This window comes from Chlamydomonas reinhardtii, chromosome 17, assembly GCF_000002595.2.
Source record: "Chlamydomonas reinhardtii strain CC-503 cw92 mt+ chromosome 17, whole genome shotgun sequence".
Classification (NCBI taxonomy): Eukaryota; Viridiplantae; Chlorophyta; class Chlorophyceae; order Chlamydomonadales; family Chlamydomonadaceae; genus Chlamydomonas; species Chlamydomonas reinhardtii.
The window spans coordinates 1,459,829-1,469,966 of NC_057020.1; the positions used below are offsets into that span (position 1 = coordinate 1,459,829).

Consider the following 10,138-nt stretch of genomic DNA (forward strand, 5'->3'; position numbering starts at 1 on the left):
AGCAACGGCGTCCGGTCACGCGGCGCATGGCAGGGCGTGCGGGCAGTTGGCCCTGGTTGCCCAATCGCGCCTTCCATTCCAAAGCCAGCCCCCTCAGGCCTCAGGAAGTATTGGCGCCCACACAAATCTGACGTGCTGATCAATCATCTGATTACAGCAACGGTGCCTTGATTTCAGTGCTTCCTAAAATGACCGGTCCGGACCCCGCTTCCACTGCCATCGTCTGCATCGAGTTCCAAAATGAGTAGGTTAATTTGACCGCCTACTTTATTTATCTGACGCTATTGCAGGCCGCGAGTCGCGCATCGCTGATGCTGGCAAGTGTCACTCGCAGGTTCGCGACGCCGGGTGGCAAGTTACACGATGCAGTGAAGCCTGTAATGGAGAGGTGGGTGGCTTCGAGCGAGCATGGAGCGGCAAGGCTGCATAACCATGTGGAATCAGTTTTGCAAATTGCAAGGCCGATTTTGCGCTGGCATGCACCCTAGGCACAGTGGTATAATGTTGAAGTGCGTCAACTGCAATCCATCAGGCGTCATTGAAGTCATGCGACATCGCTGCTGCTTCTCTCCCCCGCTCTCCCCGCACCAACAGCACCGGTATGCTGGAAAAAACGGTGAAGCTGACGGAAGAGGCTCGCAAGCGGGGTATCACCATCATTCATGCTCCCATTGTCTGTAAGTGGTACAACCGTCCAATTGTGCGGGGTTCCTAAAACGCGTGTGGTGGCGCTTTGCCGCCAGGGCGCCCCGGGGCCGGTGCGAGTTGCTAGGAGGGAGTGTGGTCCCCTGCCGTGCTTGTTACGGTATGCAGGTTATAACAAAGCACAGCTTCTTAATTGGGTTGTGCGCAAGAGAAATCCTGTGTGCACACGCACCGGCTTTCCTGCCGCCTTACCCGTCCACTCCCGCGCCCCCCCCCTCGCCCCGCGCCAGTCTCTGACGACTACCGGGAACTGTCCTCAGCGCCGTACGGCATTCTGGGCAAGTGAGTGACCCCGCCACCAACTCAATGACATGACCCCGTGTGTGAGCGGCCCCCCACCTGTGTCATATGTTGCAAAGGCAGTATGCGCTCAAATGCGGACCTGTAGTGGCGCACCGGTCGCAAGCGCGTGCCTGACTCGGGACCCTCCCCCCACCCAAACAAGCTCCTCCAAGTTGTGCTCAAACCTCTCTCCCCCGCTCCAAACTTCCCCGCTCCCGTCTCCCTTCTCCTCCTCCTCCTCTGCCCCGCAGCGTTAAGGCGGGCGGTTGCTTCAAGGCCAGCGGGTGGGGCGGTGCCATCTGTGACGCCATGAAGCCGGCGGAGGGGGACGTGGTGGTGGAGGGCAAGCGGGGGCTGTGCGGCTTCGCATCCACAAACCTGGTGGGTGGGGACTGGGGAGGGGCTGGGGAGAGGCACGGGCTGGGGAGAGGAACGGGCTGGGGAGGCGTGAGGCCTGTAGATGCAGACCAGACGCAGGCGAGGCGGGGCGCGCATGGGCGAGCAGTGATGTCTCGTTGCTCCTCAAGGTCCTCATTGGAAAGGGACTATGCACGCGGCGTGCCCTTGCATGTCACCGCAGCATGCTGCGCCTGCAGCCCCTTGAAACTTCCTCTGATCCTACGCAACCACTTCCATGCAGGCAGCACACAACACTCACCACCAATTCCCTTGTGCTTTCCGGACACATGTTCCATGCGCACCCCACTCCACACCTCCAGGACTTCATCCTGCGCCAACGCGGCGTCCGCACCGTGGCGCTGTCCGGCTTCCTGACCAACTGGTGCGTGGCAGTGACACCGCGCAGCGCAGCAGCTGTGGGCAGCAGGGCGCTGGCGGCGAGCCGCACCGCCTTGCTAGCACCGCCACGGCCCCGGGCAGTCCATTACATTTTGTATTGTATTACCGTAAGCAGCACCGCTTCTCGTTGATCCGCACGACTGCGCGCCCGCCCGCGGTCCCGCGCCCGCACGGCACATCCCGCCAGTCATCACTCAACAACCTTACTCGTGCCTGAAACCCTCGCCCGCTCCACTTCTCTCACCCGCGCTCCGCTCCCCCACCTCCCCCGCCTCCCCCGCCTCCGCTGCCGCCGCTGCCGCCACTGCCGCCACTGCCTCCGCCGCTGCCGCCTGCGCAGCTGCGTGGAGTCCACGATGCGCTCCGCCTACGAGCGCGGCTACCAGGTCATCACCCTCACCGACTGCTGCGCGGCCACCAGGTGCGGGCGGGGCGGGGCGGGGCGTCCCGGGGCTCGGGCGGGTGGGCGCGTGGGTGGATGGGTGTGTGGGTGGGACTGCGGCAGTCAAGCGCAGCGAGGAAGCAATTGACAGGATGCGGGAGGCAGATACTCAACCACGCGCCGCTGTGCTGACAAGCCCTCTGGTCGCCATCCTTCCCGCCATCTGGTCCTTGATGCCCCACAGCCAGGAGCAGCAGGACGCCGCAGTCAAGTTCACGTTCCCCATGTTCTCCAACCCCATGACCGCGGATGAGTTCCTGGCCAAGTTTGAGGCTGGCAAGTGAGTACTGGAGTGACGTGGCTCGTCCAGAGAGCAGCAAAGGGTCTAAGACAGGGTGTGACCCAGAAGTGGTAGGGTAAGGAGCTTTGGATAGGTGAACGACGGAGGCTAAGGCTATGGAGTGTGGAGTATGGGCCATTGCGGTCAGGCATCAGGTGCGCTTGGCTTGAAGTGTTATAGGTATGTGCAGACGCCGTGCACAGTGCACTTGCCTGCAATTGGCAGTTCAACCGGGCTCAAGTTTGCGTCTGTGCCACAGGCCTGTGTGCCACGTTCTTTCAGGGTGGGTGGTGGCACGGTTCGCTGCCCTCAGGCGTCTGCAACTCCCACGTATGCTGGACAACCCACGCTCCAAGTGCTTGTAACTGGCACGGTGTGGGCAGAGGGCCGTGCTGACAAAGACCGACCCAGGGCAGAGCAGGAGAGACAGCAAGATCAGCAACATGGGGCACTTCCAGCTGTGCACCTCCAGCTGTCTCAAGGGCTGTCCCTCGTGTATCTGCCACTCCGCATGAACGCGCCCGCATACCAGGAAGTCACCAGCCAGACAACAGCCAGCGGGATAGGCCGTGAAGAGGAAACATCTCGCGTGAAAGCGGCCACCAACCCTTGCACGTCCTATCTTGGGCGCCCCTGCCGTTTTGCTTCATTGTACCGACACAAACCCAGGGCGCGCATCAAGCCAGCAACCTATCCAATCGTCTGCTATAACTACTTCGTCTAGCTGCTCAACTTGGCAACCAGCAAAACCCCAACACTGAGCGAATCGTTGAACGTGCAAGCAATTCTTGGCAAGCCCAGCGCGGGCAGTTGTAGCTAGCTCGACTGCCAAGATGGACTTAAAAATTACGCGTCTGTCTAAAGTCATCGCGGTATTGTTGGTAGCGCTCTACTTTGTGGCATTCTTCCTTCCAGAGTCGGTGGACTACGTCGCGCTCATCCCTGGAAAGTGAGACTGGCATGCAAGAAACGCGGGGTAACGGCCGGAAGCGCGCGGAAAAGAGTGCCTAGGGCGCAACATATTGCGCGGGCTGACGGGCATTTGCCTGCGCAGGACGCTGCCCTATGTCTGGAACCTGGTGACGGCGGGTTTCTTGACGCTCAACCCCTTCAAGGTGAGTTGTTGCTGCGTTGCCGAGCGGCCTTCGCCTGGGCTGTTGTCTAATTGATCGCGCCTTAAACTGCAGCTCGGCCTTGAGGTCGTGGCCGTCCTGCTGCTGACGCGGCTAGTGGAGCCTGTCTACGGATCGAAGGAGTTTCTGAAGTTCCTGTTCGTGGTGGATGTTAGCATCAACTTGTGCGTGCTCATCGGCGTCTACATTATCTTCGCCGTCGGCAAGGACACGGGCGATATCCTGTGAGCAAAGTGGGGGCAGAGTGTGCTTGGCATCGGGTGCCATGGCTGTGGAGCAGCAGTGGCAACGGAGGGTGTCAGGGTTCGGCTGAACCGGGCCGACACGCGTGTGCCGCACGGACGGGGTTGGACGGGTGTTGCAACTGGGCTTCCCGCCAAACGCAGTGTAAGCGCTGTCCATCGGCGCATCAGCCCATCTTTGACACAATGCTCGAACTCACTCTGCAATTGTTGGCCCTCTGCAGTTACAACAAGTTTGCGGGCTTCCATGGCATCCTGGCCGGCCTGGTGGTGGCGGTGAAGCAGGTCATGCCCGAGCACGAGGCGAAGCTGTTTGGATTCGTCAAGCTGACATTCAAGGTGGGAGCTGTGGATACTATGAAGCGCTATCTTTCATAGCATAATGACGCGACCGGCCGACACGTGGGCTTACGTACTCGCTGCTACCGCACCTGCCACACCTGCCGAACCCTCCGCGCCACGCCTCCGCACCTCTCCCCACCCCTCGTCTCCACACCGCCAGCCCTCCTCACACGCCCCGCCCACCCACGCACCCGCAGTACCTGCCGCTGCTGTTCATCACCATCGCCTGTGGTGTGGCGGCGGGCCTGCAGCAGTACAGCTACGTGCCCTTCCTGCTGCTGGGCACCTACAACGCCTGGCTCTACCTGCGCTTCTTCCAGCAGCAGCCCGACTCCAACCACTGGGGCGACTCCTCCGACGACTTCAAGTTCAGCGGCTTCTTCCCGCCGCTGCTAGCGCCGCTGCTGGACCCGCTGGGCTTCCTGTGCGCCACGGTGTTCCGCCTGCGGCACCCGCCCGCCGAGACCAAGGCGCCCTTCGCCAAGGCCGCGCAGTACACGCTGCCGGTCGACAGCGCGGACGCCAACCGCCGCCGGTGCGTCTGCGATGCGTGGGGAGATGGGGGCAGGGGCAAGGTGGAGGGAGGCAAGGTCCAGGGCTGGGCAGGAGGATTGTGACGGGGGCGGGCAGCGGGACAGGCTGGAGCATTTGGTCGCTGTGGAGAGGAACAGTTGTGAATGAGGGTGGAGGAAGGAGATGCAGAAACGGGCAAGGAAAGACCACACTGGTGGCCAGCTGTCGCGTACCACATACCGTACTGGAGTGTGTGGTTCGTCCATTATGCAATCCAAGCCTGCCAACCTGTCATCCTCGCTGTTCGAATGACCTCTGTATGCCGCTGCGCTCTCGTGGCGTGTCCCGTGCCAACGCAGAGAGCGTGGCGCCAAGGCTCTGGAGGAGAGGCTAGGCATGAAGAAGGCCACCGGCGATGGCGAGGACGTGGAGGCGGGCGCCGCTGCGAGCGGCGCTGCCCCCGCGAGCACTGTGGTCATCCCCACTACCTCGTCCACCACCGCCAACTCGTGAGCGCCAGCACAGGAGTGAGCGTGAGCGTGGGCCATAGGCCCATAGTGTTGAAAGAAGCTGCATAAGTAGCAGCAGGTTTGTTGGGCATAGCGGAAGACGATAAAGCAAGTTCGGCGCATGGAGGAGAGAGGCGCGGGTTGAGAGGATACCAGCGCAACGTGTTAATGTTGTCTGTGGGGGGTGGGCGTGCAACGTACATGCTGCTCGTGACAAACTTGCATTGTGTGGCTAGCAGTAGGTATCGGCTCAACTAAGGACGCGTTAATATGCGTGTCAAGCAACACAGAGGGCTGGCACTGCTTGCCGTAGTTCCTGGGCAAGGTCAAGAGACCGAGGAATCCAGGGCAGTGAGACACTCTGATACACGAACCAGTCCTCGTGGCGTGGGCCAGCGAAGGTCTGTAACTTCCAGTGGTGTCACGTGGCCGAGCTGCCGAGGCCCTGGACCCTGGTCCCGCCGCGGCTGCGCTGCCTGGGGCACCAGCACGGGGCCCCAGCGGCCCTTTTGCGTCGGCTGCACTGCTGCTGAGAGTGCGCAAGAGGGCGCGGCCGCCCAAGCGCCCAACAACGGCTGGCGCAGCGTGCCTGACACGCACATGCAATAGACATAATAAGGTAGATGCGTGGGTAGATGGCAGGGGGAGCATTGAGGCCCGGGGGGCTTTCCGAATGGGGTGGCCCAGGTGAGGTCGACTTGACTCACGCGTGTGAACTTACCATCCATCCTCCTAAAACAGATAGCCTGCATTTCTGATTTAGACAAGAACTGAAGCATTTGCGTGGCGTCAAGCTCGCTAGAGAAATGTCGTGAAGTTTGGGCACGTTTCCGAGCACCGGATAGGTCTAAAAGATGGCGGAAGCTGAAACGAAGGACTTGGATGCGGGAGCCCGCACCAAGAGCCGCGTCAAGTTTGCGGACGTCGCGGATGAGCCCGTCAAACGGCAGGAGACAAACCTCTCTGTCCAGCATAGCAGCAAGTCTGTTCGGAGTACCCGCACAGACACCTCAACATGGCTAAGTACGTGCTGCTTGCGGGTCCGCCTAGGTAAAGGCCGCATGCGAGCTCAACGTTCTGCCCCCGGTCGCTGCCCGCAGACAGCAAAACCCGCAACCGCGGGAGGCGGCGATGGAGGCGGTTCGTGATGAAGTTAAACCCGCGGTACTGGATTCACATCCTCAACAAACGGCTACCCATTCTCATGCCGGAGACGCGGCAGCGCCGGTACTGGGACTTCTTCGTGTTGACACTGGTGGTGTGGACGGCGCTAGTTGTGCCTTTTGAGGTCGGGTTTGGCTCTATCAACTTTCCAGGCGGCTATCAAATTGAGCGCCTCATCGATGCGTGCTTCTGGGTAGACGTGTGCCTGAACTTCCGCACCGCGTACATCGACCACTCGGCCAATATGGTCCGTGATGGCGCGAAAATTGCGGGGCACTACATTCGGTAAGCGGCGGTGAAGCGACTTTCGTGGGAGGGGGCGGTGGGAGGAGCGGGCTGGGCACGGATGGCACGGCCATACACAACCGGCAATACGACTCACCCCACCAGCGTAGCTACCAGCGACCAAAACACCATGGCTGCTTGGGAACTCCGCCTGCCAACACCTCCAGCCTGCCTGATCCTGCTGCCCCTGCCAACCCTCCCGTTCAGCCCCCTCCAAACCCTCAACCCCCTTCCCCTGCCCCCTCTGCAGCACCTGGTTCTTCGTGGACCTGGTCGCCTCCATCCCCTTCGACGTCATCGTGCTGTGGTTCGTGAAGGACATGAGCAGCGAGGGCCTCATCGCGCTGGGCCTGCTGCGCACGCCGCGCCTGCTGCGCCTGGGCCGGCTGCTGCGCTACTTCGACCGCATGAAGGGAGCCAACATCGTGCGCATGGTGCGTGCGTGCAGTGGACAATGAAGGAAACGGAAGCGGGGAGACTTCAGGCGAGAGTGATGGTTTTGTTATTTACGGTGCTACTGTGAATGAGGGTTTGGGAGGCAGGGTCGCCATACTGCTGTATTGATCGTGGGGTCGGCCTGGGGGCATGGGGCAGGGCCGCAGGGGCCTGTTGCGGATGCTTACCTGGGCAGCGCATAGCCCTTGTACTTTCCGGTTGTACCTTTGCGCAACAAAACACCTCTTACCTTGTGGGCCAAAACACGCACACAGTCCTGTGTGTTTCGTTCACTTGTGCTCTGTAATACGGTACAACACCCGGCTTTATTCCTTTTCTTGTGCTGCAGGGCAAGCTGCTGTTTTTCATGGCGCTGGTGGCCCACTGGGTGAGCTGCCTGTGGTTCATGCTGTACCGCATCACGCACGGCAACCTGCAGTGGAGCTACGACCTGCTGACCAACGCCAAGATCATGACCTACTACGTGGAGGCCTACCTGCAGTCCTTCCTGCTCATGATCGGTAACGACATCAACCCGCAGGTGTGGTGGTGATAATAATGGTGGGATGGGGTGGGGATAGCTTGCAGCACCGGCCCCTGCTCATCTCCATGCGCCGCTTCGTGCTTCTCGCCGTGTACCCCAACCCCGCAATCTACACAACAAAACACATATCACACCGCCCACCCGACCCCACACCTTGCCGCCCCGCCCACACATGGTGACATGGCGCTCACACACCCACACTACCCACACCCACACACTCCCCACGCCCACACCCACACTACCCACACCCACACTACCCACGCCCACACTTCCCACGCCCACACTTCCCACACCCACACACTTCTCCCACGCCCACACACACGCACAGAACAACATCGAGCGGCTGTACTGCACGGGCATCCTGGTGATCGGCGCCTGCTTCTACGCCATCGTGGTGGGTCACATGTCGCTGCTGGTCAACAACATGAACCCCACCGCCTCGCGACACAAGTTCAAAAAGGACATCATCAACAACACCGTGCGGTGAGCAGCCCGGAGGGGGATGCGGAGGGGAAGTGTCAGAACCATTCACCCCATTCACCCCACCCGCCCGATTACCTACCGGGTGCTCCGCTTCGCCAAGACGCCGATCCGCTTCTGCACGCGCCCCCCGGTCGGTACTTCATAATAGTTATTTAATCACTCCGTTCCCCACGGACGGCTAACCCCCTTCCCAACCCTGTGTTGCTCGTCTTCTCCACCTCAACCACACAACCTTGCCCGCCATCCCTCCTCGTCACCCTATTATTTCGTTGGGCTCGGTCACATAACCCCCTCTTCCTCCCCCTCTTCCTGGGCTGGTATCTACAACTCCCCCAACCCACCCCCCCACCCCACCCCGCGCAGCTACCTGGGCGCCCCCCGCGACATCGCGGGCCGCATCGACCAGTACTTTGACTACCTGACCACCTACAGCCACCCGGGCCCGGACGGCATGGCGCTCATCAGCCAGCTGCCCAGCAGCATGTTCCAGGACATAGCCATCTGGATGTACAAGGACCTGGTCACAAAGGTGCGGGACACAACAGCGAGCGAGCGCGTGCGTGCGTGCATGCGTGCGTGTGTGTATGTGTGTTAGAGAGAGCACAAGGGGACTAAACACGCAAGACTGTATATGTTTGATAATGAGAATGTGTGTGTGTGTGTGTGTGTGTGTGTGTGTGTGTGTGTGTGCACGCGCGCGCGCTTGCGAGCGACAGTGGGGATTGCATCATTCTTAGCAAGGAACCAGAGACCCGCCATTCCCACTGTCTGTCATGCACAGCTACCCCCCACCCCACCCCACCCCACTTCTTAAAGAATCATGAATGTAACCCACCCCACCCCGCAACCCCCTCAGGTGCCCCTGTTCAAGGAGTGTGAGCCGGCCTTCATCGCGCAGCTGGTCATCCGGCTGCGGCTGGCCGTGTTCCTGCCCTCCGAGGTCATCTTCCGAATCGGCGACGTGGGCCACGAAATGTACTTCATCACAAAGGTGCGGCCGCGGGCTGGTGTGCGGGGTGTGGGTGGGGGGCTACAAGAACCCATCCCAGTTTGTTAGCCAAAGTGCGCTGGGCTGCACTGTGACATGCTGGAGAGCAGCACGTTCACCGTCGGTCAAAGACGCGCACATACCTCCCCGCACACACCTCCCTGTCACCTCCCTCCCTGTCACCTCCCTCCCTGTCGCCTCCCTCCCGCGCCTCTTGCCCCCCCCCCCAGGGCCACGTGGCGGTGCACAACGACAACGGCGAGATGCTGGCCATACTGCACAAGGTGGGAGCGGGGGTGTGGGGGTGGGGGTGGGATGGGGTGGGGGGTGGGAGCGGGGGTGGGGGTTGGGGTGGGGGTGGGGCGCACCAACAGATCACAACACCCGCCTGCCTGCACCCTACCTGGCTACGCCTTCACTTCTTAAACATCATGAATGTAACCCACCCCATGGCGGCCCATCACCGCCATTTTCTAGCCCAATTACCGTACACCTGGATCATCCCCCATCAATCCTTCCGTACTGTCAGAACACCTTTCCCCACCATGCCGCCCAACCCCACCCCACTGTTCGCGGCTACACCTGCACTTCTTGATTAATCATGAATGTAACCCCGCCCCCCACCCCGTAACGACTACGTGACATCTGTACCATTGCTCCTGGCTACGCCCTCTCGTCTTATTTAACATGCATGGAACCCCACCACGTCCACCCCCCCCCCACCCCCCCTCCTCCCCCAGGGCGGCTTCTTCGGCGAGCTTGCGCTGCTGGCCACCGCCCGCCGCACCGCGCAGTGCGTGGCTCTGTGCCACTGCGACCTCACGCTGCTCATGGCGCACGACCTGGTGGCGGCCATGAAGGACTTCCCGGACAGCGCAGAGAAGGTGGGGGGAGGAGAGGGGGGGTAGGTGGACAGGGGAGGGGAGGGGGGGGGAGGGGAGGGGAGGGGAGGGGAGGGGAGGGAAGGGGAGGGGAGGGGAGGGGAGGGGAGGG

General features: G+C 61.3%; 3 protein-coding genes across 3 annotated transcripts in view; all 3 read left to right on the top strand.

Moving 5' to 3' along the window:
- Positions 1-107: 107 nt before the first annotated feature.
- On the top strand, positions 108-2,884 carry CHLRE_17g706800v5 (uncharacterized protein). Its single transcript, XM_001691658.2, has 8 exons — positions 108-244; positions 335-388; positions 595-677; positions 936-987; positions 1,239-1,368; positions 1,707-1,768; positions 2,126-2,206; positions 2,412-2,884. The coding sequence occupies exons 1-8, from the start codon at positions 189-191 to the stop codon at positions 2,509-2,511; spliced, it is 618 nt and encodes a 205-aa protein (XP_001691710.1). The 5' UTR covers positions 108-188; the 3' UTR covers positions 2,512-2,884.
- Positions 2,885-3,218: 334 nt separating this feature from the next.
- On the top strand, positions 3,219-5,667 carry CHLRE_17g706850v5 (uncharacterized protein). The gene is made up of 6 exons (XM_001691657.2): positions 3,219-3,456; positions 3,562-3,622; positions 3,695-3,864; positions 4,107-4,221; positions 4,422-4,759; positions 5,097-5,667. Exons 1-6 carry the CDS (start codon positions 3,341-3,343, stop codon positions 5,248-5,250), a joined length of 954 nt encoding a protein of 317 aa, XP_001691709.1. The 5' UTR covers positions 3,219-3,340; the 3' UTR covers positions 5,251-5,667.
- A 335-nt stretch (positions 5,668-6,002) lies between these two features.
- Positions 6,003-10,138, top strand: part of CHLRE_17g706900v5 (uncharacterized protein) — a 6,605-nt gene continuing 2,469 nt past the window's right edge. Inside the window, exons 1-9 of the mRNA XM_043072013.1 lie at positions 6,003-6,269; positions 6,347-6,695; positions 6,946-7,129; positions 7,480-7,671; positions 8,003-8,157; positions 8,521-8,686; positions 9,014-9,148; positions 9,376-9,429; positions 9,886-10,029. Coding sequence (XP_042914472.1) covers positions 6,101-6,269; positions 6,347-6,695; positions 6,946-7,129; positions 7,480-7,671; positions 8,003-8,157; positions 8,521-8,686; positions 9,014-9,148; positions 9,376-9,429; positions 9,886-10,029 — 1,548 coding nt within the window. The 5' untranslated portion in view covers positions 6,003-6,100. The remainder of the gene's footprint in view (positions 6,270-6,346; positions 6,696-6,945; positions 7,130-7,479; positions 7,672-8,002; positions 8,158-8,520; positions 8,687-9,013; positions 9,149-9,375; positions 9,430-9,885; positions 10,030-10,138) is intronic.

Excerpts from the sequence above, each read along its gene's own strand:
- CHLRE_17g706850v5 (XM_001691657.2), top strand. The coding sequence starts at position 3,341 with ATGGACTTAAAAATTACGCGTCTGTCTAAAGTCATCGCGGTATTGTTG. Across the intron at positions 3,623-3,694 it reads TGACGCTCAACCCCTTCAAG|CTCGGCCTTGAGGTCGTGGC; the intron begins GTGAGTTGTTGC and ends CTTAAACTGCAG. Across the intron at positions 3,865-4,106 it reads AAGGACACGGGCGATATCCT|TTACAACAAGTTTGCGGGCT; the intron begins GTGAGCAAAGTG and ends GGCCCTCTGCAG.
- CHLRE_17g706800v5 (XM_001691658.2), top strand. The coding sequence starts at position 189 with ATGACCGGTCCGGACCCCGCTTCCACTGCCATCGTCTGCATCGAGTTC. Across the intron at positions 389-594 it reads GTGAAGCCTGTAATGGAGAG|CACCGGTATGCTGGAAAAAA; the intron begins GTGGGTGGCTTC and ends CCGCACCAACAG. Across the intron at positions 2,207-2,411 it reads GACTGCTGCGCGGCCACCAG|CCAGGAGCAGCAGGACGCCG; the intron begins GTGCGGGCGGGG and ends GATGCCCCACAG.